General features: G+C 34.6%; 3 protein-coding genes across 4 annotated transcripts; all 3 read right to left on the reverse strand.

Annotated features, from left to right (window-relative positions):
• Positions 1 to 227: 227 nt before the first annotated feature.
• On the reverse strand, positions 228 to 6,191 carry LOC120263601 (polygalacturonate 4-alpha-galacturonosyltransferase). 2 transcript variants are annotated; one of them, XM_039271567.1, is made up of 10 exons: positions 5,933 to 6,191; positions 4,459 to 4,493; positions 4,274 to 4,333; positions 3,900 to 4,034; positions 3,686 to 3,797; positions 3,562 to 3,605; positions 3,021 to 3,355; positions 2,596 to 2,953; positions 1,923 to 2,510; positions 228 to 870 (listed from the first exon to the last, which is right to left on the reverse strand). In XM_039271567.1, the coding sequence occupies exons 1-10, from the start codon at positions 6,081 to 6,083 to the stop codon at positions 595 to 597; spliced, it is 2,094 nt and encodes a 697-aa protein (XP_039127501.1). In that variant the 5' UTR covers positions 6,084 to 6,191; the 3' UTR covers positions 228 to 594. The 2 variants fall into 2 exon arrangements, with proteins under 2 accessions (XP_039127501.1, XP_039127507.1); XM_039271573.1 differs by having other exon boundaries at positions 4,459 to 4,488; positions 5,933 to 6,064.
• Positions 6,192 to 6,837: 646 nt separating this feature from the next.
• On the reverse strand, positions 6,838 to 15,074 carry LOC120263616 (lysophospholipid acyltransferase LPEAT2). The gene is made up of 14 exons (XM_039271582.1): positions 14,589 to 15,074; positions 12,976 to 13,156; positions 12,768 to 12,827; positions 12,157 to 12,320; positions 12,021 to 12,084; positions 11,608 to 11,676; positions 10,826 to 10,921; positions 10,393 to 10,437; positions 9,793 to 9,863; positions 8,386 to 8,452; positions 8,017 to 8,067; positions 7,508 to 7,618; positions 7,382 to 7,429; positions 6,838 to 7,292 (listed from the first exon to the last, which is right to left on the reverse strand). The coding sequence occupies exons 1-14, from the start codon at positions 15,002 to 15,004 to the stop codon at positions 7,170 to 7,172; spliced, it is 1,566 nt and encodes a 521-aa protein (XP_039127516.1). The 5' UTR covers positions 15,005 to 15,074; the 3' UTR covers positions 6,838 to 7,169.
• Positions 15,075 to 22,565: 7,491 nt separating this feature from the next.
• LOC120262304 (protein STAY-GREEN homolog, chloroplastic-like) lies at positions 22,566 to 23,985 on the reverse strand. The gene is made up of 3 exons (XM_039270399.1): positions 23,741 to 23,985; positions 23,433 to 23,624; positions 22,566 to 22,898 (listed from the first exon to the last, which is right to left on the reverse strand). The coding sequence occupies exons 1-3, from the start codon at positions 23,855 to 23,857 to the stop codon at positions 22,566 to 22,568; spliced, it is 642 nt and encodes a 213-aa protein (XP_039126333.1). The 5' UTR covers positions 23,858 to 23,985.
• Positions 23,986 to 26,529: the final 2,544 nt, after the last annotated feature.

A 26,529-nucleotide genomic window follows, 5' to 3' on the forward strand; every position in this document is an offset into this window, starting at 1 on the left:
GATTTATTTGACTTTTTTTATGTAACCAATTAAAATGAAGGGAAAATCATCTAAAACAAACTTCGTGGTTTTTTTCATCAAATGTGTGTTTTCTTCTTTCCTGCTGGTCATTAGTAGTAACAAAAAAATTAACCAGTAAACTGGTTACTTTTAGATAATGTTTGTTAGAATAAATAGGAAATTTATTCTGCAACCTACATGGCTACACTTGAGTGACAGATAATGGCTAGTAGGAATTACTGATAGGATTAACAATGAGAATCCTGATCAAAGAGATGAAATCCCATGATATCCTAAGAAATAAACAATAAAAAATACAAAAATAAATTATCACGTCTCTGCACATTTTGATACATGAAGTTCATTACACAGGAGAGCTCTTGACTTTGCAGAAAATGCAGCTACTCAAGTGTCGACAAATCAAGAATTTAACTGTAAATGGAATAGCAGCAGTGCCCAGGAATAGCAGGATTTCAGAACAGGATAGACGATAGAAACAATATATCATCTGAGAGCTCTCACCTGTTCTCACCTTCTTTACAGCAGGGGATGATTCTCATGTCCGAGCAAAGGATGGAATTATTTAGCCTGGAACTAGTCGTTAAGGTTGCAGTTCCGAATGTATGGGTGATCATACTTGATATATTTGGTCCAGTAATGGCGGTACCTGGTCATAGCTAGCTCCAGCCAAGGTTTCATGTTTCCATTGTAGTGAACGACAGCTGCGTTATCTATTTCTGACCGATCTATGCTCGGATTGTAACCCAGTCCAAGCACATGCCATGACTTGTCCAGTGGATGAGTTAGTTTATAGAACGTCAGCAGTCCAGGTGGAAGTGTGCCCAGTTTCCACAGTACTCTGTCCTCATTCTGGGAGTAATTTAAAGATAAGTGAATTAATCTTGAGATATCAGTGCAAGTATTCAACAAAGAAAACTAATGCATTTGTAATATAATGCAAGATGCTAGTTTAGAGAAAGAAGAGATAGCTCAGCTGCCACTAAGTTAAATATGTTGAATTTAAAAATGAAAGTACTGATAAGTGACATCTGTGAACAGCTTAGTATTATTGTGGTAAGTCAGAGCAGCATGGAAATGTAAGATTCAACTAATAAATTTAACTGAGCAAATCAGAACAAGAATTATTTGCATGATGTATGAGCTAATTATCACCTAAACAAATAGCATAATGATCAGTTTCCCCCATGCTAGAACACTATGCAGAAATGGTTGGAGACTTGCATCAAAGCTTTTAATATAACAAACAGGAAAGTTATGCTATATATCCTCACAACACAAATTTATTGAAATAAGATGCTGAGAAAGGTAAATACAGTGCAAATAGCATTAGTGAATATTCATGAGAAAACAAATATGTTATGTACACTGAGATGAGGTGATCAGAATGTACAGAGTAGGAAACTCAGGTAGAGGAAGATAATGACAACTGGTTGACATTGTCATAATACATCATAATGACCTAACGTTCACAAAGGCAGATTAACCTATAAAAATAACTATAAGCACTGAAAGTACTTTGTTATGAAAAAGGGCAGCCCTGGACAAGAAAGAAAGATGAGAGTGAAAAAATATGGAAAAACACACTAGCGTCACACAAGATATACATGCATCAGTTTGGTCACAAACACAAGCAAATAAATACCTGTCTAAGATGTAAAATTTGGGGATGAGTATAAGAACTAGAAATGGATCAGTTCTCAAACATATGCAACTTGATGAAAAAAATCCATGCTAAACAATTGTAGCCCTGTTCACAGCATTTGAACATGGAACTTAACACAGTAACACATGGTGCAAGCATTTTCCAAGTAATATGAGCGTGCAAGGAATAGAAGCATGTAATAAGCAATAAGACAGGGATCTTCTTCTTTAATTAATGCAACACTTTTTTGTAAACTTACCAAATTCTGCCACCTGTGGTAAATCCCTGTGATATCCTTCCTCTTCCACTCTTTCAGGTCAAACATATTCATTCCATATGCCCAACCGCATGCATTAGGATCAAAATTCCTTGCAATATGAGGATTTGAGAAATTGAGATATTTGTCAAAGCGGTGGAAACTTTCCCCACAGGTCTCCACAGCACCATTGACCTTCCCTTTGAGATCAACTAACCATAGAGGTGTCAAATCCTTTTGAACAACAATATCATCATCGAGGAAGAGAATTTTATCCAACTTGGGGTAAACCTCTGGCAGATAGAACCTCAAATGGTTCAGCATTGAAAGATACTTTGGATTACGGTATTTCAAATTTGAAGAACCCGCTGAAAGGGTTGTAGGATGATCAGCTTTGAAATAGTACTCCTTCATTGCAGCAGACTCCAACTGTCGCAGAACTGGACAATATGAAGAATTCAACCACTTGAAGTCATCCACATTTTCTACATGAATAGTTGCCTTTCCAGGCGGGTTCAAGAGGAACCACATGTTCATGGCCCCATAGTTCAACTTATCGGTGACTAAATGGAATACATGTTTCTCTGGCTCCTGTGAGAGAGAAGATTCATTACTTGGCATAAACTTGAGAGGACCTGAATAAAATATGACATTAAAAAATTGGAGCGGACGTTACTTTAGCATTCATGATGGTTGAGTTGACAACAACTGATGCAGCCAGGACATTGTCAGAAAAGAGGGCATAATGGTAAAGATTTGGATTTTCCAAATTCTCACTCCTTGGGAATTTCCTTTTCTCTGGAGGAAGTAGGTAGTAGGCTATGGTTAGTCTCATGGATAAACAATGGATCCCGTTGGGAATTGTCTTTGCAGCCAATTGACTGAGGAATGTGCTCTGTTTCTTCAAGCTCCTAACCTGCTCATCGGCAGATTGAAGCATGGTTCTGAGCCTCTGAGTTACAGCCTTGCAATCATACAATTCTTGTCTTGCTTTAGATAGCGCTTGACCCATGGCTTTCATTCTCTCAGGTGCACTGCCAAAGGTTTTTTTGAAGTTAATTTATGAAAGATACATAAAACAAACATTCACAAAAGACAAACCTATGATGGAGGTCAGCATCAGCATTAGCCTCTCCAACTGCACGTTGACATTCCTTGAGCCGAGTTTGCAGTTCCTGATATAGGTCATGCTTGTTCCTTGTCTTAGCAATAATTGAGTAGACCCTAGCCATGATCATTTGGTCTCGCATTAGTCTAACTGTTGAGTCAGGATTTTCATTCTCATTATCTCGCCTCCAAATACTGTACTTCCCTAGGACTGCAGAGTCCACAGATTTTGACCGCTCAATGGCTGCATTTTCAAGTCGAATTAATGCCTCCTCATCCTGCTGAACCAACTCCATTGCCCTTTTCTCCCGCCTTTTCTCTCTCAATTGCTAAAATAAGCAAGAGATGTGCAAGATAATCAGTAAATAAATAAAATAACACTATTTTGTGGGATGTAATGCTAAAAGGGTTGGAATGGTTACAAATGATCGGTGAAAACAGCACTTAAGTTATAAAAAATGGCCCATATCACTTGCATCACTTCGAAAGCTGAAAACAATTGGTCGATAAACGCAATGAAAAATGAGAAAATTACCCTTCGAGCTAGTTTTGCTGGTGTATCAACTGGTTGATGTCCATCTGCATTTCAATAACACCAAATAATTAAGTTTTATGAATGATAAACAGTCAGCAAAACTGAAAAGAGAAGCCAATTCAACCAGTGTCATCTTGTTTCCCCTCATCTGTTCTCTTAAAATCACCAGCAGATGTATTTTTTTCTGATTTGGTCAATGAGGTCTTCTGCTCAGCATCTGAAGCTGTTTGAGATGACTTAAAGAAGAAAAAAAATATGACACAGAATCAGCAAACAGCATTTCTCTCACTATATAACCTTAGGAATTCTAAATTGAAGTAAAACAAAAGAATTTTTACATCAATAGAAGATGCATTCTTTTGCTGATCATCTAACCCTTCAATTATCCATGAAGATGACACATGGTTTCTCCGGAAAAGATCTAGACTCCATGGTCCCAATTCATTTTTGCTTGCAGAAATTGAATCAATCACCTGTCAACAGGGATAGCATCAGAAACCAGAATAACCACTTTCATTTCTTTCTTTAAGGAAAATGGCCAGTTCCCCTAAATATAAATAATAAAAAAAAAGCATAATCTCATAAATTGTCGGCCAGAAATAGGAATTTTGAATACTCCACAAGCCTCAAATAGACCAAACCATCATGAGAAGGAAACCACATGAAGGAAATATGGAGAAAACATTAAAGATATAGGCCCCTCCTTGCTAACCTCTTTAGTCAAAACAGATTTCATGCTTTCCAGCGCCAACTGTTCCCTCCAGTCTAAAACCTGTAAAATCATATTCAGATCTAAAATAAAAGCAGAAAAAGACTACCACTCCTCTTCCTGTAAAAGAAAAAAATAAGACTAAAATCAAGAAGGAATGAAAAAAATTTCTTGAAAACATAAGGCACCTTTTTATTTGACACATCCATAGCTCCTTTCTGTTCTGCATATAAACCAAAAAATTATTGTTATTGCAGCAATTTTAACAAACCTTGTCAAACACTTGATCATAATCAACCACTGACTTATATTACAAACTATATGAATATATTTGCAGCAACAAAAACCTTAGGGTCCATCAACTTAATCGACCAGTAACTTGTGTTACAAAGGTATGCGCCTAAAATTCAAGCTCGACCAAACATCACCAACTAAGCAAGCCTCAGATGCAGCATGATCTTGCTCAACATGAATTCATTGAAAAAGAAAAGACCAGAATCTTTTATTCTCTGATTTCATTAATCAAGGTAGGTTCCCATAGTATATCTATACTATCTTTAATTCTGATTGAGTAATTATGGCTCACTAAACATGCTTCACAAAGTGTTATGCTATTTTAAACTACAACTGAACAATGAGCTAATAACTAGGGTCTTTATTTATTTTATTTTTTTCGTTCGCAGCTCTCCTCATGTAACTTGATAAATTCTTCACATTTTTGCTTGGGATAAAATCTTTCCTGTTAATATCAAACTTTATGGTGATATGTTGTTGAATATTCAGAAAGATAAATAGATCAAAAACTATAACCTCAAAGTGCAACCAAAAGAATTACTAAATTCTTTCCAAATGATAAGGAATGCTAAAACTTTCTTATGGTATTACAAAGATGTGGAGGCACACAACCCTTGACAAGGAGCTATAGAATCCAATGTTTCAGATTAATCAAACAAGGATTAGTTAATCATTAAACAGTCGCAAAACAAATGCAACCAGTTTTAAACAATTGCATTGTGTAAGAAGATGCACCAAAGTAATTATGGCACAAAACAAAGATGAAAAATTTTGCTAATAATCAGGGCACCAATGCAACACAATCATAACTATCTAGGTCATCAACATAGCCGACCCTCATAGATCAATGCATTAGGGTTCATAAAAAAAAAAATTAAAAAGCCATATACAAAGATGCAAAGAATGACTTGTGCTGGACATATGAATTGCAGAAATAAAGCAAGCAAATCAAAGCATCACATCAACGAATTAAATTTGTAGATGAGGCAAGAAACTAATTTGATAATTCTCAGAACAGATCAGAATTAACTCAATCAATTTACGGTTCAAACAATTCAAGATCCCGTGCGTTCAAGTAACAATATAACTTCGTAGATCTCCAAACCTGAAAGGCAAATTTAGGAAGGAAAAAAAATAATAAACACGCATTGACCGCCAGGAATACCAGATCCTCACTAAGACAAACAACAAACGAATCCAAAAGCTGCATATAATTCCAAATTCAAAATAAACCAAGTTCCATCTCGATCTGAGATTTTCACCGTTCCAGATCTCGATCATTCATCCATAAAAACAAAGTCCCGCAATCATACATTGGCAACAAAATGGGAGAAAGAAAGAGAGGAATCATGATTCACAAACACTCACCATCGTTCCGAGCACTCCGGGCGGCGATGAAGGCCAAGGCAGCGAGGAAGGAGAAGAGAAGAAGAAGGATGATAGACGGCCGGAAACCACCGGATCGAGCCCGCTGGACTCCTCCCCCGGCGCCGGAGGATAGCCGCTTGAATTGCGGCATCGTCGGTGGATCGAAACCCTAGAGAAGAAACCCAAAGAAAAGCAGCAAAGCGAGAGCCTTTCAGAGAGAGAGAGAGAGGATTAAAGAAGAAGGTTCATTGAAAGTGAAAAGAGAGAAAGAGCTGGAAGTGGGGCCAGGGAAGTGGTGGTATAGAAGGTAACATAAATGGTTAGAAGGTTATATAAGGGCTTTAATTATTATATGGATTATTTTGTTAAAATTAATGAATAACTTTTTGGGAAATTCAAGGAAAACAAATTTTCATTTACTATATATATAGTAATAAAATTATTGTTATTGCATTAAAAAATATATATTTTTTGGGTTAATGTTCTATTTAATATTATGCAAAATAAAAAAAATTATAATTATTACAATATTTGCTTCATCATATAATTAATTTGTTAATTTAAAATTATCGTAAAATAAAATTGTGTGACGGTGAATCTCTTGTGTTGAAATACATAATGTTGCATCAGTAATGTTCACCAGGAACCCTATAAGAGAAGCCGTAAATCATAATTGTTACACGTGTTAACCCGTCTCTTATGATAAATTCTTGAGTCATTAAACTATCGTAACTAGTGTACCACCATACCTACATATCTTTTATAGTCAACCGTTCAAATAAAAAAGACAATGATTGGGCAAATTTTTACATGAAAAATTTATTATGAAACAAAAGTGTCAATTGAAGAAGAGAGAAACAGAGAAAGGGAACACTGGCCATTCTTACCAAAAACAAGATTTTAAGTACACTGTATATGCTTGGGGGTATGCATTTGGTCCATTTGTTGCAATCACTCTTTTTAAGTTTAGTTGTACTAATCTTTGTGATAATAAGTATGACATTTTACATCTCAGTATTACATTCATTCTCAATCACAACATTCAAAACACCAACAAGGACAGGAAAATTGGAGGATTCCAAGCATGTTTTTTACACACCTCTGAAACAGGTTCTAAGAAAAACGAACCCGAACAGCAGAAAACAAGAGATGAGCTTTTCTTGTCGGCGAGATTCCAAGGTTTCGATAATCAGATCGTCTTGAGATGAGTTTGTAACAATTACATGTCTCTGAACTTTCAATTCGGGTCGCAAGTGAAAAATGCAACCAGTATAGGGTATTTCCAAAGACCTTCCATAAACTTGGCTCTCGTCACAGGTCCATCATTGTCAATGTCGAAGAAATTCAATAGCCGCGCAAACTGTAAGTGAAATACGAGGTTGTTTAGTTGAGATCAATCAGAGTATAAATCAGCAATTAAGCCAAATTAAGAGAATGAATGAAAGTTACTGTTTGTTCAATTGTGCCCAGACAGGACGATCGAAGAAAGTGTGTAAGCTGCAGCATAGATATTTAATTAGTGAACTGAGATGAGAAACCAAAAATGCAATGATGATAATGATAGTTTGTGGCTACCTGTTCTGCAGAAATAAAACCAGTTTCTTCATAATCACATTTACTAAAAGCTGTGTTGCAGACCTCATGAAATAATGGCTGTTTCCTGATATTTGCTGATCCAAGCAAGAACTGCAAGTTTATCATCAAGGCATGTCAAAGCGAGCTTGCACTAAAATTTGTAGCTTGTAACACAGAGTGGACATTTATGGCTAGAAACTTTTAGGCCATATGCTCAATAAATAAATTAGCCTATTTGATCTACATAAACATTTACTGAATTAATCTACTTTTAAGTAATCTTTCTTTCACATCTGATTAGTCTTTCACATTGGATTAGTCTACTTAAGGACAATCATGTGTTTGAGATAGTGCACAAGATCCAGAAATATCATTGCCCAAAGGAGATGAGCAAAGCAAATCAGCTGTCGTTCAAGAAGAAAGTCCCACTATTGCAAACATGAGATTTTATGCAAATAATTCCCCAAAAAAAAAAAACATCATGCGTAAGCTGAATATTAAGATTATACCTGCCGAAATGTTATGGAGTTCTTCTTCTCCACATCAAAGTAGCTGAATATCTGAAACAATTGAAGCAGGACTCCATTATGAATGATGCGTTTCATAGAGGCAACAAGCATCAGCTGTCAACAGTTGCTAACCACATCCAAAAATTTATGATCTGATGTATAATTAAAGCACTATCTAATTAAAGTTCTGCCTGATAGTGGGTGAAGTCCAGAGCTACAGAATCCTATTCCTTATCATGAAGCATGCTCATCTTAACATGAAGTCACGTGACGAAAAATGGCAAGCATTTATACTTTTTGAGATAACACTGGTGCCATTAAAGCAAATACATGGCTGATCACACAACAAATTAGATATGACAAAATTACCTTTTCACCAAGTGGACTTTTCTCCAATCCCAAACAGATCAAGAAGTCATGTTTTTGAACACATCCACTGAGCCATGTTAAACAAAAGAGTTATTCTCCAACAGCTAAAAGGAAAAAAAATTAAATAGTTACGAGCTAAATTGCATCATAATGATCTATGCCTTGAAATTCATTAAGCACTAACATCTGATCATGCCTGTCTGGTAACCAGTGAGCTAAAACGCTTACCATCACCTTACCAAGAAATATTCTCCACCTTCGCTTATGTTTCACACAGTTATTTCATGCAAAAATTTGATGGTCTTATGTCTCAATCTTTTAAAATGATGAAGCTGATAGAGATCATTATTACTACGACATAGATACTAGTGTTGAGTATCCAAATAGCAGAGAGTATCCACCACTGGAATTTAATGAAAACAGGATCTGCGGATACGGCCGTGTATATATATAATATATACATATGTGTGTAAATAAATACACAAATTTATAAATCACATTGTTTTAGAAGGGTGGAGAATATTTCAGTAAAACAAGTTGTCTTGCGTAGACACTGTAAAGCACACTGCTTTTTTAGAAGGGTGAAAAGGAACAAGTTATTTGTTTTCAGAGAAATAGAAATTAGAAAAATAGATTTGAACAATATTAAAATTCAAATTAAAATAATACAGAATTCTTAAAATCATGAAAACCACTGTTAAAAAATTTGAAAGATAAAAATCAATTTTTAAAAATAAGAAAACTGTAAAAAAAATTATTGAGTTTAAAAGAATAAGAAAAGGATTAATTATTCAAATAAAAAGATTGAGATTGAAAACAAAAAGAAAAACTTAAAACTGACTACGGAATAGAAATAAGATAAGTGATTGTTTCAAATAAAGTAGATAGAACATTGTTTGGGATACAGACCAGCTAGTTGAAAAGAACAGGACAGAGGGTTCTAAAGTTTAATTAAGTATCATCACAATTTGAGTTGGTCAAATTAATTATGTGGGAAGGCCACAAGGAACATGATATACCCAAGACTCTTGTGTTATGATTAACTTCGCCATGCTTTTAATGTGTAATATATGTGCACAATTCCAATCCATTAGAATACTTGGTAAGATCCACTGAAGAGAGTAAGTTCAGTTCAAAAGACTAATTAGATTGCATAATGAATCGCAATTAGTAATCAAGGCTTTTTAAATAGCAATTAGCTTATTAGATTGTATTGTGGATTATAAGTGAAGAAAAAAGGATTTAAATTGCAATTAGCTTAATTCAAATGGTATATTGAAAAAACACAACCAAAAACAAAAATAAAAATAAAAAAAATCCAGATTGAACATTTTCTATTAAAAAAAACTGTGGAGTCACCCGAAAGAAAAAGAATATAACTGAAACAAAAAAGTGTTTGAAGATTACTTGGAATCTGGGTCCATAGCAAGAAACTGGTCCAAAAACTCCATTGCATCAGATGTGCTTATTTGGAATAACTGCAAAAGACCATAAATGTATCAGCATATAAATTTTAGTGCATAAACATCACATTGTAGTTTCACATGTTAATGCAATAATTATAAACAGACAAAAAAGTAATTTCAACTTGCAAATGTACCAGAAGAATAAAAGGTCAAATTAATAAGAGTTGAATGGGGCTACATATCAAAGCAATCTAACCAACTGCAATAACTACAATTTTTTTCAATCTCATTCTTTTGTAAAGAAACTAAATAAATGGGTCCCATAGAAAGCATCCCTTCTCCTGTTGCCATTAATATGATGAAATGACCAACATAGCTATAGCCATTTATAATGGGTCGTTTCACTAAGTTTGGGCCATAGCACATAGAAATATAAGATTAAAATTCCAAGAAAAGTTGGTTTCAAATCAATTTCTTCATTTAATATTCCTACAACATGCCAGGGTGATGTCTCAGCACAATCCATATTAGTGGATATTGCATGCAAGAAGATTTTAAACAAATGGAAATATCATAAAAACTGTAATGAGATTGTACTTACATTATCAGCCCATGCCATTTCTACCATATAATTTGAACAATTTTCCTGCAAAAAGGTTAAAAAGAGACGATTAGTAAAAACAATACAAGTATAATGCAATGTTGTGACTTAAAAACATTTAAAAATAAGCATCAACATGAACGTAAAACGTAAAGCAAGAAATTACAAATAAAAAATAATCACAGTAAGAAGAAAAGAAAGAAGTACTTCCAACTAAGTTAACTACAATTTTGCAACAGATTATTAATGGAGCTAGACAAAAGGAAATCCAGTAACTATGGCTGGTTAAAAAGAAAAGGTTTAGGAAAGATTTGGAATACATCTTATGCAGCACACAAATTTCACACCATCATAAGTTCCTGTGGCTGGTTAAAAAAAAATGAGTTTAGGAACAAAGTTGAAACACATTTTATACAGTACAAAAATTTCTCACCTTCATAAGTTCTGATGCTCTAGTGAGAAGCATTCCATCTACATAAGAATGAGATGTTTGTACAACATTAAGAGCGCTTGCCATAGCATAGCTTGTCTGAAATAATATCACAGCTTGTGTAAATTGTACAGGTTATAATATCATAAAATATCACAGCATTTCAAAGCCACTCCATTTATGAGATGGAACATTAAAAACCTATTCTTTTCTGAATTTTTATTTGAAGCCCACTCAAATGTTTTTTCTCAATTAAAGTGGAAGTTGTTAAAGGCAAACTATTAACTGCAAAATTCAACTAGGGACAACTAAAAACTGAAAATAATTTTTAAATTGATATAAACATAGAATCAAATGCAAGTCAACAGGGCTTTAAACTGCATTTGACAGTTATCAACTTGCTCCATTTCCTTTATAATACTTTAAGCATATCATTATGACCTCTGGTAAATCAATAGCAAGAATAAACTAAAATGATTAAATTAAGATTAGCAAAAATAAAAACTTAACATAACAAACTATCAAAACATACTTAATCAGCTGGTGTTAAACTCAGCAATTAAAAAGAGGACAAAATAGCATCAGGATGTGTTTTTGGTGGAGGACAGAGACATGAAATGAATTACATATCTAGGTCGCACACTTACTATAAACCAGACAAAACTCAACATACAAAACATGAGGAGAATATTTTAACAATACAAATGGTGTTACACTATCAAAAAATTATTTTAAAAAAAAGTTATGTGGGAATTTTGCTTGACTAGTTTATTGCTTATACGAACCCGTTGGGCAAATTGGGCCACAGTTTCATGCTTTTTCTCTTGTGGAAGAACAATCGGAAGATATTCCACCTGCAAAATTAAAAATGGCATTCAATACACTTAATACTAACATTTCTTTGATAAAGTAATTTCTGAACACATCGTTGCATGTATGCACCCTCCCAATCCCTTAAGTGGTGTTCATGATGCATGCCCAAAGAAAGAAAAACTATTCATTGATCATATCTGCATTGCATTAAACAATTTTTTTTGCATCATAAAACTCTGCTCCAACATCTAAGGCCATATGTGTATCACTTTAACTTCTTTTGTATGAGATTATTCCTTAATAAAAAAACAAGAGGCGGGCTAAGTTTTCAAAAAAACAATATCTAAATTAAGGAAATATCCATTGATCATCACATCAACTATACCTCCATAAAGTTATGAAACTGCAAGAACATTCTGAACATGAGCTTTGCCAACGAAATGTTTCCCCTGCATTACATTAAATGGTTGCTATAAAACCTGAAAGAACTAATAAAAAATAATTTATAATCAAAGGCTTACCATGATTGGTCAAAATGTACATGAGGATAACGAACAATGACAGGCTGAACTGGAAAGCCAGGAATAAATGCACCAAGTTGAAATGAAATGAGGGCCCTGCCATTTGTAGTTGTACCCTCAGGAAACAACAGAACACGAGGAAACCCATTGCATGAAGCTTTCCGCTGAATTCAAGTCCTTGAAAGTAAATTTCTGTATCAAATAGCTAATAAATAGAGAAAATATATTTTCTATTTTTTAATATTATACTCAAGAAGTATTTTCAAGCAAAACTATAAACATCCTTGTTCACCAAAGGAGAATGCAAAAACCCTCCTTTATACATTGTAATTACAAGAAGCAGAACTAACAGTGGATGTAAAATGGAATAAGAATCTGATAGGGATGAAAAACAGAATTCAGAAGTAACTAAATGTAAAACCTACATGCATAGAATTAAAAAAATAAAATAAAATAAATAAAGAAGCTAACATAGGGATTATAATATACACAGAAAGATTAAATTAAGTGTGCCCCTGATAAAACTGATGATAGAATAACTAGAAAGCCCGTAACATTGCTCACAAAAAGAAATGATTTTTCAAAACTCATAAATCTACAGGCATTTGTACCTTTATTTCATTGACAGCCTGTCTTCTTGAGGGCGCAGAGAACCTATCGACATAAATGACCTATAAACATAGAGCAAACATAACTGAGTCATGCACTAAGCTAAAAATTATATCAGTCCCTTTAATGTAAAACACAGTGAGTACAAAACATCCGAATCTTATGAAAAGCAGCATATAAATTATAAAGTAAAGAAAGGGATTTGAGCACCTGCATTGCTCTGATAATAGTTCCAACGAAGGGTAAAGAATCATGTGACTCTGAGGCAACAATGGTTGGAAATAATTCATAGAAAAAGAATATCGGATCAATGTAGGAGATGTGATTTGAGACAACAATTGGTGCAATATCACGTGATGCAGGTTTTCCAATTCGCTTAATCCAGTGATAGCTGATGAAATCCAATAAAAATTGTTACTATTTAATTGAAGAAATTGATAAATAACTCTAATAAAATAACCCGCAAATCTCACAAATAATTATTGAAGTAAATACCATAGAGAAAAAAATAAGGATGACAAATTCCATAATTAGTACAAAAAAGGATGGCATACAAAATGGGACATGCAAACATACAAACTAGCTTAAGGAATTTTTGTATCTCTCCAAACAAGAAATTTTTGTCCAGCTCTTGGTGAACTACTTTCCTCAATTGTGACCCAAAAATGGTGTTCTAGAAGCACATAACTAATCTTTCAATATGGAGACTAAGAACTTAACGCCTTCTTTTACACAAATAGTTCAACATAGCAAATTGAGAGTGTTAAAGCCACTGATTAAACTTCAAAGATTAAAAACCAACAAAAGCCTTTTCTAATTATTCGGCACAATATCAGACACTAGCATACAAGTGTTCATATAAGGATTATCAATTGATGTAATCTATTAAAATTTTTAAGTTGCAGTTCTTCTTATGAACGGAAATACTCGTATAACCTTTTTCTTAGCTTGGCTTTTTTTTTCATACTCATTCCTAGTTCATCATTTAAATACCTTCCTCCTTCCCACCTTATTCGCCATTTCATATGCCATGAACTAGACCTACAAATAACCCTAGACATCAGGTAAGTGGAGCTAATTTATAGGAGGGCCTTGAAAATAAGGCAATCATACTAAAGGGTTGCACTGAATAATCCTCATATAGATCAGTTACAAGAGTCAAAGGCTTATTTGGAACTGAATCCATCCATCTGAATTTGACCTAGTAGAAGATGTATCTAGGTTTATCAAGATTTTAAAAAATTATGGAAAAGCAAATTGTGATTAATAATATCAGTCATTTAGTATTGCTAACATAATAAGTCAAACAGAAATCACATCTTTGCTAGTAGTTCATTTACAGTTACAAGATTATAAGAATGATATATCATACTGAACTAAATTCCATGCATAATATTAAGAAGCAACTTAACATTTTTTCTTCAAAAAACAAAAAGGCACGGAGCTACCATATTGCCATATAATTAATATAAACAAAGTGCACTTTTGGTCATAATCTATAGCTTCGTATTCAATTTGATACTTGAAGAGGAAAAAGAGTGCATCAATAGTCCCTAAAAAAGCCGGCAGTTTACGCCCCAATACAAAAAAACATTTTTAATCTTTTTCAACAAACAGACAGACAGTTTTTGTTTTCAGTTAAAAACGAATTTTTGGGTATAGTGAACAAAAGCGCAATTACACAATTGATATAAAACCTCAAATAGCGTGTCAGTAATGATTCTATTCCAAAGTTCTATTCCATATCATCCCTAATTGATTCAATCCAAAAGAATCAAACAAACAACCATATAAAAAAAAAAAAAAGATAATCCGATTCTCACCCGAATGAAAAGAGGATACATCGGGAACAAAACCGAGTAACCCACATCAGACGACACCGCCACTTCGGCATCGGGTTCTGCCTATCCTTCCACCCCTCCAAAGCCAGCTTGGTCGCCAAGAACCCAATCGAAATCGAGATCCCGAACAGCACCAGCCGCAAAATCGCTATCGGAACACAAACCACCATCTTGATCCACTCGTAGACGCCACCAAACCCCGGCGTGTGGTTCCGGAACGGGTCAATGGTGCTCGGCAGCCGTAGGTCGACAAGCGGCGCCGCTCCGACGAAATCAAAGGGGTTACTGAAGCTCCGCGTGTGGTACTCACCCACGCCGTTGGTCTCGGCCCGACCCTCGACGTCGATGACGACTTCGCCGTTCTCCGGGAGCAGCCGAGCGCGGAGATCGGAGGCCATGGATGGCAGCGATGGAGGAGCATCAACGCGGAGGCAAGAACGGGGTCTAAAAGAGAAAGAAAAAGTTCATCGGGCCAAGTGATTAAAAAAATAAATAAATTATATAATAATTCTTTCTTTTTTTAATTATTGCCTTTTTTGGAACGCGACAATGAATATTAATTATTTGCTTTTTTATAAAAATAAAAAATAAAGTTAATTTAAAATTTATTAAAATTTGTTTTAATTTTCATTTAATAGTTCTGATTTACTACAATTATTTATTTAGTTATTAAATATGGATTATTTTATTTTTATTGTGTTAAATATGTTAATTATTGCATTTTCTGGAACGCGGCAATGAATATTAACAATTTGCTTTTTTATAAAAAAAAATTAAATTTAAAATTTATTGAAATTTGTTTTAATTTTCATTTATCATAGTTCTGATTTACTATAATTATTTATTTAATTATTAAATATGGATTGTTCTATTTTTAATGTGTTAAATATGTTTTGGACCGAGTATTATTTAGGTTGACTTTTAGAAGTAAGAGGGTTGTTTACAAAATAAAAAATAATTAAGTTAATTTATTTTATTTTTTTTTGGTGGTTTGAATGGACTGAGAACGCACAAATGGACCTGGCGTGGTTTGTGGTTGTGGATATTTTAAACCCATTTGGATCTGGGCCTGTTTTTTTTTTAACAAATATATTGTTAATTTCTTTAATTTTATATTTCATTTTTATTAAGTTGGGTTCTTTTGCACATATGCACCTCTAAAACTTGCAAATGGCATATTTAATCCTGTGGACTGTTGTTTTAAATATTAACTTTAACGACCAAGTGGTCTATTGATAATCGGGTCCCCATTAAAACCCTTCATAAGTGGTGAGAGTTTGAATTATGGGTAAGGGCATATTTTTGGGAGTGTGAGTAGTAATTGTGTACGGATGGTCTCATCACTAATGTGTGCACGGGCCTCTGCCTCCACTTATTCTGCAGAGGCTTGTATATGCCTCTGTCTTTATTAACGGCCTAGCCGTTCATTTAAAAAAAAATATTAACTTCAAATATACAATAAATAATTTTTGGCTCTTAAAATAAATTATTGACAATAAGTGACTTCATTTTTAATAATTTTATGTTATATGTCTTTTCCCCACTAATATTGAATTGAAGGAAGCCTATATATCACATGGTCAATGAAGAATCATGTCACATGTATTAAAAAATTTTATGTTAAATAAACTTCATGTTATACAAACATCACATGTATAGATATATATTTCATGAAATTAATTCATGAATAATAACACCATATGTTCATGCTAATTAATTAAGATTCTTTTAGGATTACCTCAATTTGTGGTTCACTTCAAGAATCAAGTTCTATTTTTTATTCGTTTGAAGCTATTTGAATCACTTGTGATAACAGATAAGCTCTTGCCTCCTAGTAATTAATAGAGCACCATGATTGGCTATTTAGATTTTAAAAAAACACTTTATTAAAAGAAATCAATTTAAATATTTTATTTTTTATTTATTTTACTAGTCTCGTGCTCTTTTATGTAAAAAAAGGAAGAAAAAAAAAAAGATAAACTTCAAACAATTTTAATAAATTCTAACTTAGTATCTAAGTCATATCATGATTTATCATCACCCTGATTAAATCTTGCAATCTAAAAATTTAATTAATTATTAACTAGCTGAGTCATGCCCAAAACTCTATAATTAGTTGTGGTAAAACCATAAATTAATGAAAGAAATAAATGTCCATCATCATAAACTAATAATATGCAGTGGAATATAAGCATATTGGGAAATGTATATGATTATATTAATAATAATTTTTAAAACATACAACAACGTTTTATTAGTATTACATTGATATCATTTTTAACGTCAACTAATTCATGCTAGGTGTTTTTGGCACACAACAACAACATTCGGTATCGCACCAACGTTTAAAAAAAAAAATTTCATTCCGATGAAAAATTATGATTAGGTTTAACACCGACAATGAGAAATACTAATAATTTTTTTGTAAAAATATATAATTACTGTAACAAATAATGGTGAACATTACGAGGATGTGACCGCCGCTATTGTGACAATATATATGAAGTGACATGTCACCTCGCGCTTTCTTCCATTCAATTACTACTTCATCTCTTCGTAATTAGAACTATAAATCAAATTAATAAAATTTATTTCATAATGTTTAACTTAGAAAATAAGAATGTGGAGATGAGAGTTTTTTATTAAAATATTTGGTTGGTAAAAAAATTTTAGTTAAGCATATCAGAATTTGAATTAATTAATACTAATAAAAACTATTTTTTATATTAAAAGTTTTTTTTTCCCAAGTAATAATTAAATTTATTAAAATTATTTATATATATATATATTTATGTTAAAATTTTAAATTTCATAAAAATAGGTGTATTTTTCAAAGTTGTTTAGATAGGGAATTTATTTCCCAACCAAACAGACAGCAATGTGTTTTTAATTAAGAAATATATGAAATGAACCATTGAAACCCTAACCCTAAAATGCATGCATGCATGCATGGAAATTAAGCGTGCATGCGTACGACCTGACCGTGATATATGAAATGAACCATTGAAACCCTAACCCTAAAATGCATGCATGCATGCATGGAAATTAAGCGTGCATGCGTACGACCTGACCGTGATGGATGGTATGGGAAATGGCGAGGGTGAGCTGAGAAGCTAGTGGCATGCAGCTGTGAGTCAGAGACTCAGAGTGTATGTTCTTCATGAGAGAATGCTGATCTTCTTCTTCTTCTTAATCTCATAGATGCTAACGAACAAGACAGTAAGTTTAGATTCTTTAAAGATTGAAAGACCAAACAACCTCACCATCTAAATGAAAATTGTTAGTGCAACCATATTATTTATTGGCATGATTTGACACCTAGACCAAGTGACGTGGCAACTGTAAGGGTCTCACCTTATGCGCTCGGCGGTGGATGGTTCCATGCCGAGGGAGGATGACCGATGAAGCCAAGATAGGTCAAAATCCAAGTCCAAATGAGGCACTAGTCGTCCGGTAGCCTATGTGCGGAGAGCGGCCGCACATGATCGGGGATCCCAACCGGGAGTGCCGAGCGAGAGGTGCGCAGGCACGGTGCCGCGCAATACCGAGAGCTCGCTAGGCAACGTGCGGGGCGTGATGCGCGTGGCAATGGGATCATGACCGAGGAACCGGGATGGGTATTATTTGGCTAAGTATGGGCCAAAAAGGAGCCAGATCCGCGTTAGTATCGGCAGTACGGTCGATATGGACTTGTACGGTCGGTCAGCAGATAGGGCAGGCGGAGCGGGAGCTCTTAGCCGACCCATGAGCCGACGATGACACGAGGCGCATGGGCGCGCCACCGAGGGTCTTTACCGAGAGGAATGGCCGAGAATTACGATCCATCGAGCATATCGGCACCCTGCTGGGCCGAGTAGGCACGCTACCGCCGGGAGTATGCGGCGCGATGGCCGGGTGATCCGAGATCATATCGATCGGTGAAAACAGTGCGATGGGCGGCACTGTAGCGCGATCCTGATGGTGGCCGGCTGAGTCTGGGACACTGTAGCACTGTGTTTCTTCGGTACTGTAGCAGTGTGTTAGTTGTGACGAGACGGCTGAACGATTCTTGGCCACAAGTTTGAAGGGCCGGTTCCCTTCTCTTTGGAGAGTGTTTGGCTATAAATAGCCCGCCTCCTCCCTCTCATAAGGGCAGCTAGAGACCAAGCAACGGGCTGAGCTTCCTTGGGAGAAAAGCTTGTTCTTTGGGGCTTTGTTCACCTTTCTCTCTTGGTGGAGAGAAGGTCTTGGCTGTGTGTTATTGGCTTTTGGTGTATGTCGGATCCCTTATATTGAGAGTTTATGGTTTTCTCTCAAGCTTCTTGTCTTGTGCGGTTTTCTTCATGTAGCCTTGGTGTGATGTGCGGATGATCCATCCTGGACCCTTCATGATGTCTATGCTTGTGTTTGCATGCTTACTAACCTTGTTGACTTGATAGGGCATGGTTGCTTGCAAGTTCTTGGGCTGATTTTGGTCCTAGGCATTAAAGGCTGGCTCGGCGCCTTGGTGGTGTGACGAGCGCCGCGCGGTGATCGTTGGTGCGATCGGGAAGGCCGTGACAGCAACCATGGTGACAAGGCATAATTGATGACGTGGCAAGCATGGTGACATGGCATGGAGACTTGGAGTGCAAGGCAAACATCTTGAAGATTTTGATGGAGCTATTTTTAGTAAGTCTCTAACATGGAGCCAAATATCTTGAAGATCATGGTGAAGCTTTATCTTAAAGATCTTGGTGGAGTTATTTTTTTGCAATGCATTACAACTCGAAGACAAGATCATATCAAGACCATATTTAGGTGATTTGATTGAAGACTAAATATGGTGGAGCTTAATTAAAGAAAGATCTATTCATGGTGTGAATGAAGGAGATATGATTTGAAGAATCCTTGATGAGAATCATCGAAGTCTATTAATCGCAAGATTTGAGGGACCAAACTTGGGTGAATTAAAAGATCAAGTTTGGAGAATCTTTCGAAGACCAAATTTAGGTGAATTGAAGACTAAGTTTGGCAAGTTTTCATGGAAGACGCACAAGGACGCGGCGCTCCTTGCGAGGGGACTCGCGTGATGAGGAACCGAGGAGGTAGGCTAGTGCTCGGCAGATCGGGATCGGGAGATTTTGGGCTGCATCGACTCGGACTAAGCATGACCGGGAGGTTGATGGGTCTTGAGGTCGTCCGCAACGTAACCAGAACTCAGTCAAGTCAGCAGTTAGGGCCATGTTGCAACTTATGTTACAACAGGAGTTGCAATAGCTAATTTCGACAGGTTTTTAAATTAGTAGCCGCGGAGATTCTAAAAGAGGTATGTGCTATATTTGGGACGTTGAGGCGTCTATATAAACTACCTTGCTCGTAGATTGTAGGTGTGACTCTTGGGTGACTCTTTGAGGAGAGTGTGTGAGCACCAGACAATCTAGAGAGGGTAGTGATCTTTATTGTTGAGAGTGTGAGTGACAAGTGTTTGTACTCATCTATTTTATCTCTTTTAGTGGATTGTTTATCTCCGGGCTTGGCCCCCCAGACGTAGGCGAGTGGACGCCGAACTGGGTTACCAACGTTGTGTGTCTCCTTGTGTTTGTTTGTGTGCTTTTTCTTTATTGGTTTGTGTGAGACTTCTATGAGTGCTTAAGTGCTACTTAATACCCACAAACCACACCGGAGGAACTAACAAAAATAATTATAAGGTAAGACAAACTATTAAATATTAAGTTGTGCTTATATATAGTTGAGTGAATTTGTATGAACATTAGTATTAGTGGAAGAAGTAGATCTTTTTGGCCTCTTGTTCCCATTGATCAAACAGGACCTCCTTGTTTTCATCTCTGAGTATATATGGTGTAAAGTGGCAGTGTGGCTCAATTAATTAAAGCTGATGTAAACCCCATGTATTGATATATATATATATATATAAAGATAAATAAATATATATAGATAGTTTTGATGAGAAGAAGAACAAGAAGAAACAAAGAGAAGGGTATGAAGTTTAGAGAAAGAGAGAGAGAAGGAATGTGGAAGATGAGGAGTGGTGTTGTGGAGGTTTATAATTAAGAGTGAAAATTTAGAGAGAAAGTTAGCATAAGACACGTACAGAGTGCTAATTAAGTATTAATGGTGTCACTGTTGCTTGCCCTGGATCACAAGAACATGGAAAAAGAAGAGAGGAAGCATGTGTGAATGGAGACAGCTAGCCAAATGCATGCTTTCATGTAAGGTCTTTTTTCATGCTTTTACATCAATTACTAAAAAGTATATTTACACTTAATTTGATTGAATTGCCAAGAAAGACTCTATTGTATCTATATATTCGTTTAGTACATATTTCAATCAAAGTTTGGTACACAAATATCAAACAATGTTTAATTAATTGATGTTGTATAATGCACTCCTCCAATTATTTCCAACCATATTTTTGGTTTTGGGGGGTTTTTTTTTTCAAAAGTCTAAAAGGTGGTAGGAAAGCACATCAGGGAAAGTGATTTAAAAAATTTATATGATTGATTCCTATCCTTTAATTATTGCCTTTTATGAAAAATCCTGCAATGAAATTTTATAATTTAATTTTTAAAAATTTTTAATTTTAAATTGACAGAAAGGACAATGAATGATTTTCAAGTAGATTTCCTTTTTAATTTTTAATTTAAATTTAATTACATATTTTAAAAAATACTAGTCAACTTTTAATTACATATTTTCTATCTTACAACTCCCCCCTCTTTTTTTTTTTTGAGTTAAATGTGGATAAACCACAACTTTATTGAAATAAAAACAGAAATACAGGGATAGAGTCATCTCTCACCAGTGGTGAGGAAGTACGAAGAAACAATAAAGGAGAAACAGAAAGTACAGAGAAATACTAAGGAGACAGAAGATGTCGTCTGACATCTCAGGCCTGCTTAGATGGATGTAAGGAACACCTACACATGTGAGGCACCGTAGTCGGGATCACCAGCTGCGGTAGATTCTCTGGCGCTAAGGAAGTTGAGAGAGCGCTTAATTTTCTACGAGGCTTCATTGAGAGATTGTTGGTGCCTATCAGCAGCTGTTGAGAACCAAGACAGAAGCATGTTAACAATTTTAGAAATGATATTGTAAGGCGGTAAAGCATTCATTTGAAAAATACGAGTATTTCGTTCAATCCAGATGTTCCACAGGACAGCTCGGGAGATGAGATCCCAGAGAGTTCGGTGCTGAGGGATAAGGATTGTAGCCAAGAGGTCCAAAGTGAAGAAATTGACTGTGGTGGGGGATTGAGGTTTAAGGTATGAGTAAAGAAATCCCAGATTCGTTTAGAAAAAGCGCAGTTGAGGAAAAAATAATTATTAATTATATAAAATTAAATATAGCCGCCGTATGTGGGAATCGAACCCACGACCACATGGTTAGCAAACTCTATGGTTGCTCGTTCTAGTCTCAACAAACCTCAAAACTAATATAAACAAATGAAGAAATTGACAAATAGAGAAAGACAAAACAAAATGGCCACATATATATATTATATATGAAAATGTAAATCTAGGCAAGCCCTCACATTTCACTAGCAGTGCATGTGAAAATCAGATATAAATTAAAATTGGCAAATACATGTGACATCCAGAAAATAATAATTACTAGGTGTAAATCATCCATAACAGTTGACATTGCAGATAGTAAATGTGATGGTCGGTCAACTTTCCCAATTCTGAAGTTGGTATTGTTGCTTCACCCGGGTTAGATTACTTGATCAAGCCAGGGAACGTTTGATTGTGGAAATGGACTTGTTCAACTTATTTGTTTTCACAAATTTATAGTTAGTTAAACCCCATATAAACCTCCCTACCTTGATGCAATATATATGAATATATAATTAATAATAATTTCTAAATCAATATGCGATAATATATATGTACATGATATTATTAGTTTTACATATATGATGACAACATTCTTTATATATATCAACCAGCATTTTCAAACTAAAATAAATTATGATTAAGTTTAGCACGTCAAATTAATGGTAGCTGCTTCTTGAAGAGTACCCCAATGTTCAACACGATTGAATTCCGGTATGTTGGAATGGAAATGAATCCACACTGGAGCATGTTCTAGCTCAGGATATGTGCTAAAAAAATTTTCATCTCCATGAATGAAGGCCTTGAGAACTACAGGTAATTCTTTGGAGAAAATGTAAAACCGAAGAGGGGCGAAGAGTTCGAGGAGGATGTGACCGCCGCTAACATGACAATGTACATGCAGTGACATTTTGTCTCTGACTTTTTTCCATTCGGCTACTACTTCATCTCTTTGTAACCAGTGGTACCATCCCTGTAACTACAAATCGAAATAATAGAATTTATTTCATATATAATATTTAGTTGAGGAAAAAGAATTTTGAGTTACAAGAATTGTTTTAATATTTCATCTGTGAAAATTTTGATTTAACTAATTATACTAATGAAAATTAATATTTTATTTTATTTTTTTCAAATAATAAATTTTTTTATTACAAGTAATTATTACGTTTCTGTTTGAACCTGGCCTTTTGTTTCTTTCTGTATCTCTTTTTTCTTTCAATGAACGTGGTTTATCCACTTTTTCAAAAAAAAAAAAAAATTATTACGTATATATGTAATTAAAAAAGTAAATTTCATGGCAAGCTTTTTTGGGTAGGGAAATGCAATTTTTCTCTCGACCAAACGCAAAGTGCGTTTCTAAGATATGATTTAATTATTTCCAATATATATATATATATATATAACCTAACCATGTAAATATTAAGAAATATATTGAAACCCTAACACCAAAGTGAATGAATGAATGAATGCATGCATGCATGCATATATGCAGGGGGAGAGTGAGCACTACCTGAGGGTGATGGATGGTGTTGGAAATGGCGAGGGTGAGATGAGAAGTGACATCGCTGTGAGTGAGAGTGTATGTTCTTGGGAGAATACTACTGCTGGTCTTCTTATTCTTATTCTTCTTGTCATGGATGCCAACGAACAAGACCTTAAGTTTAGATTCTTCAAAGTTTGAAGGGCCGAACAGCCTCGCCATCTAAATCAAAACAGTAAACAAGGTAACATAAGTTAGTAATTATTTGTAGTTAATTTATAAATATTTCTACAGATATAAATATAGATAGCTGAGTGAGTTTGTGTGAATAATATTACTGTGCTTGTAGAAGTAATTCTTTTTGGCTTCTTATTCCCATAGATCAATGAAGAGCACCTTGCTTTCATCATCTCTGAGTATGATGTAAGGTGGCACATAACTGATGTTAATCCCATAACTTTTGGTATATATATATATATATATGTATGACAGATAGATAGTTATATAGAGCTAGTTTTATTGAGAAGAGGAGGAGCAAAAGAAGAAGAAGAAGAAGAAGATGATGATGATGATGATGATGATGATGATGAGAGGAGAAAGATCAGAGAGAAGAGAGGAAGGAGGAAGAAGAAGAAGAAGAAGAAGAGGATGATAAGGAAGATCAAGAAGCACAGAAGAAGAAGAAGAAGTAGAGGGAAGAAGAAACAAAGAAAAGAGTTTGAGCTAGGTTTAGAAGCAGGAATGTGGAAGATGAGAGGTGGTGTTATGCAGGTTTTATAAGAGTGCATACAATATTAACTATTACTTGTGTCACTCTTATCTGTCCGGGATCACAAGATGGTGAAAGCAAAAAAAAAAAAAGGTGTGTGACTGGAGATGACACTTGGATTTAATCGCCAAGAAGACTTTATTGTATATATATTTATTATATATATATATATATATTAAATTTCAAGTAAACTTAATTTTCTACGCAATATCAAATCCAATGCTTGATTGACGTTGTACAATGCACTCGAATTATTTCTAACCACATTTTTGGGTAAGAATTTTCTTTTTTTCTTTTTTTTTTTGTCCACAAGATAAATGAAAATCTTCCCAGAAATTATATAATTGTGTACTTTTTTTTTAATTTTTTTAATAAAAATAAATAAATCACTGATTTATTAAAAAAAAAGACATAAACAGAAAAAACAAACTGGGAACCGTCACCAGCAGTGAGGTAAATAGGGTACAAAGAAAAAAAGACAAACAAAAAATAACAAATCATAGAGAGAGCAACAAAAAAGAAGCAACTAAACTAGTGAGACTGTCAATAGGAGTCACAAACAAGTTTGAACTGCTAGAAGGAGCCGACTACTCTAGAGAAGCTTTATGATTAGAATCGCTTGCAATATTAATTCGTGACTCATGTGCTCATGAAGTTTAATGAGCTCTTGATCTTTATGAAAGCTTCATTGAGAGTTTGTTGTTGAGAATCGGAAGCTGTGAAAAACAAGAGAGAAAAACATATTAGTCATTTTAAACAAAATAGAATAAATAAGAGAATCAAGTGAATGAAATGCGCGATTATTTCGTTCAAATCATATATTCTAAATTATGTGTCCTTTTATGGAAACAACAATGATTATCAATAATTTATTTATTGTAAAAATTTTAAATCGATAAAAAAGGACATGGAGTCCTTGCGCGGGTTTTTCCTTGACCAAAGTACTTTTGACTTTTCAACTAGCCCAAACATCCACTCATTTCAAATAAAATTATCTTTTAATTATTATTTTAAATTTAATTATATATTTAAAAAAAAAATACTAGTTCGCCTTTATCTACCCTCCAAATTCACCCAAACATGCTCACGCCTACAAAGGCAAGCCACGAGCGTAGTTTGTAGTGATTGACCCAAGGGAAGATCCATGTGAGTGTTATATGAATTAGTCTCACGTCAACTAATAGATATGGTCTATACATATAAGTGGTGGGCCTCTAAAAAATTTATTGAATATATTGAAACTCTTAATAATATCCATGTGGATTGTCGGTTTTAAGAATATATATGCGCCTCCAAAACTTGCAATTGTATATATATATATATATATCCATGTAAAAGTATGGTGTAAAAGTGGAGGCGCATATATATATATATATTAATTAAACTTGCAATTGTATATCTAACCATGTGGATTGTCGGTTTTAAGAATAACTTTCATGCCTTCATGTGTAGAATGAATATGGAGCCAAATAAAACAAAACTTTAGGCACCTAAATTTTTTTTTTTTTTTACAAAAAATTTATATTATACGGACATTACACGTGCATGCACCATATGAATTAACACCATATGAGATTCTCTTCATCCAATGATGCGGGAGGCTCATTATCAAAACATGTGTCAGGTAAGATTTAAATTCGTGATATTTAAAAGTTCTACACCATACTTTTACACCATACATATATATGCGCCTCCAAAACTTGCAATTGTATATCTAACCATGTGGATTGTCGGTTTTAAGAATAACCTTCATGTGTAGATGAATATGGAGCCAAATAAAACAAAACTTTAGGCACCTAAATACAAAAAAATTTATATTATACTGGACATTACACGTGCATGCACCTTATGAATTAACACCATATGAGATTCTCTTCATCCAATGATGCGGGAGGCTCATTATCACCACATGTGTCAGGTAAGATTTAAATTCGTGATATTTAAAAGTTCTACACCATACTTTTACACCATACTTTTAATGTTATGTCCCAATTCACAGGCTAAGTAATTGACAACTACAGCGGCAATCTCGAGAAAAGATATATACCATCCAACCCTCAAATTGCAGTAAGGTTTATACCCTCGCTCATACTTGTTCACTTTAATCAAGGAAAGCAAAGGATCACACAAATGATTCAAGAAAGGTTCGGTTAAACAAATACAAGAGAAGAAATATATAAAAAGGTATACAACAACAGCCCTCGCAGTGGTCAAATACAAAAGGAGAAAAAATAGATAACAAATAATAAATTAATAAACTCTATAACAACTAGCCTAGTGGATCCACTAAATATGCTCAAACAAAACAGTAAGGCCCAAATGAACCATTACCATATACAAACTGCCCTACACAGCTGC

Source organism: Dioscorea cayenensis, chromosome 1 (genome assembly GCF_009730915.1).
Source record: "Dioscorea cayenensis subsp. rotundata cultivar TDr96_F1 chromosome 1, TDr96_F1_v2_PseudoChromosome.rev07_lg8_w22 25.fasta, whole genome shotgun sequence".
Classification (NCBI taxonomy): Eukaryota; Viridiplantae; Streptophyta; class Magnoliopsida; order Dioscoreales; family Dioscoreaceae; genus Dioscorea; species Dioscorea cayenensis.

What these genes read in the sequence shown, in the direction of transcription:
- LOC120262304 (XM_039270399.1), bottom strand. Translation starts at nt 23,857, where the DNA reads ATGGGATTAACATCAGTTATGTGCCACCTTACATCATACTCAGAGATG. An exon ending in GAATTACTTCTACAAGCACA is followed by an intron (nt 23,625 to 23,740) that starts GTAATATTATTC and finishes GTTTTGATTTAG; the next exon opens with ATGGCGAGGCTGTTCGGCCC. An exon ending in ACACCATCCATCACCCTCAG is followed by an intron (nt 22,899 to 23,432) that starts GTAGTGCTCACT and finishes TTCGATTTGTAG; the next exon opens with TTACAGGGATGGTACCACTG.
- LOC120263601 (XM_039271567.1), bottom strand. Translation starts at nt 6,083, where the DNA reads ATGCCGCAATTCAAGCGGCTATCCTCCGGCGCCGGGGGAGGAGTCCAG. An exon ending in TGGATGTGTCAAATAAAAAG is followed by an intron (nt 4,334 to 4,458) that starts GTGCCTTATGTT and finishes ATGATTTTACAG; the next exon opens with GTTTTAGACTGGAGGGAACA. An exon ending in GGGGAAACAAGATGACACTG is followed by an intron (nt 3,606 to 3,685) that starts GTTGAATTGGCT and finishes ATTGAAATGCAG; the next exon opens with ATGGACATCAACCAGTTGAT.
- LOC120263616 (XM_039271582.1), bottom strand. Translation starts at nt 15,004, where the DNA reads ATGGCCTCCGATCTCCGCGCTCGGCTGCTCCCGGAGAACGGCGAAGTC. An exon ending in GCTATGGACCCAGATTCCAA is followed by an intron (nt 8,453 to 9,792) that starts GTAATCTTCAAA and finishes AACATGGCTCAG; the next exon opens with TGGATGTGTTCAAAAACATG. An exon ending in TGGGCACAATTGAACAAACA is followed by an intron (nt 7,293 to 7,381) that starts GTAACTTTCATT and finishes TTTCACTTACAG; the next exon opens with TTTGCGCGGCTATTGAATTT.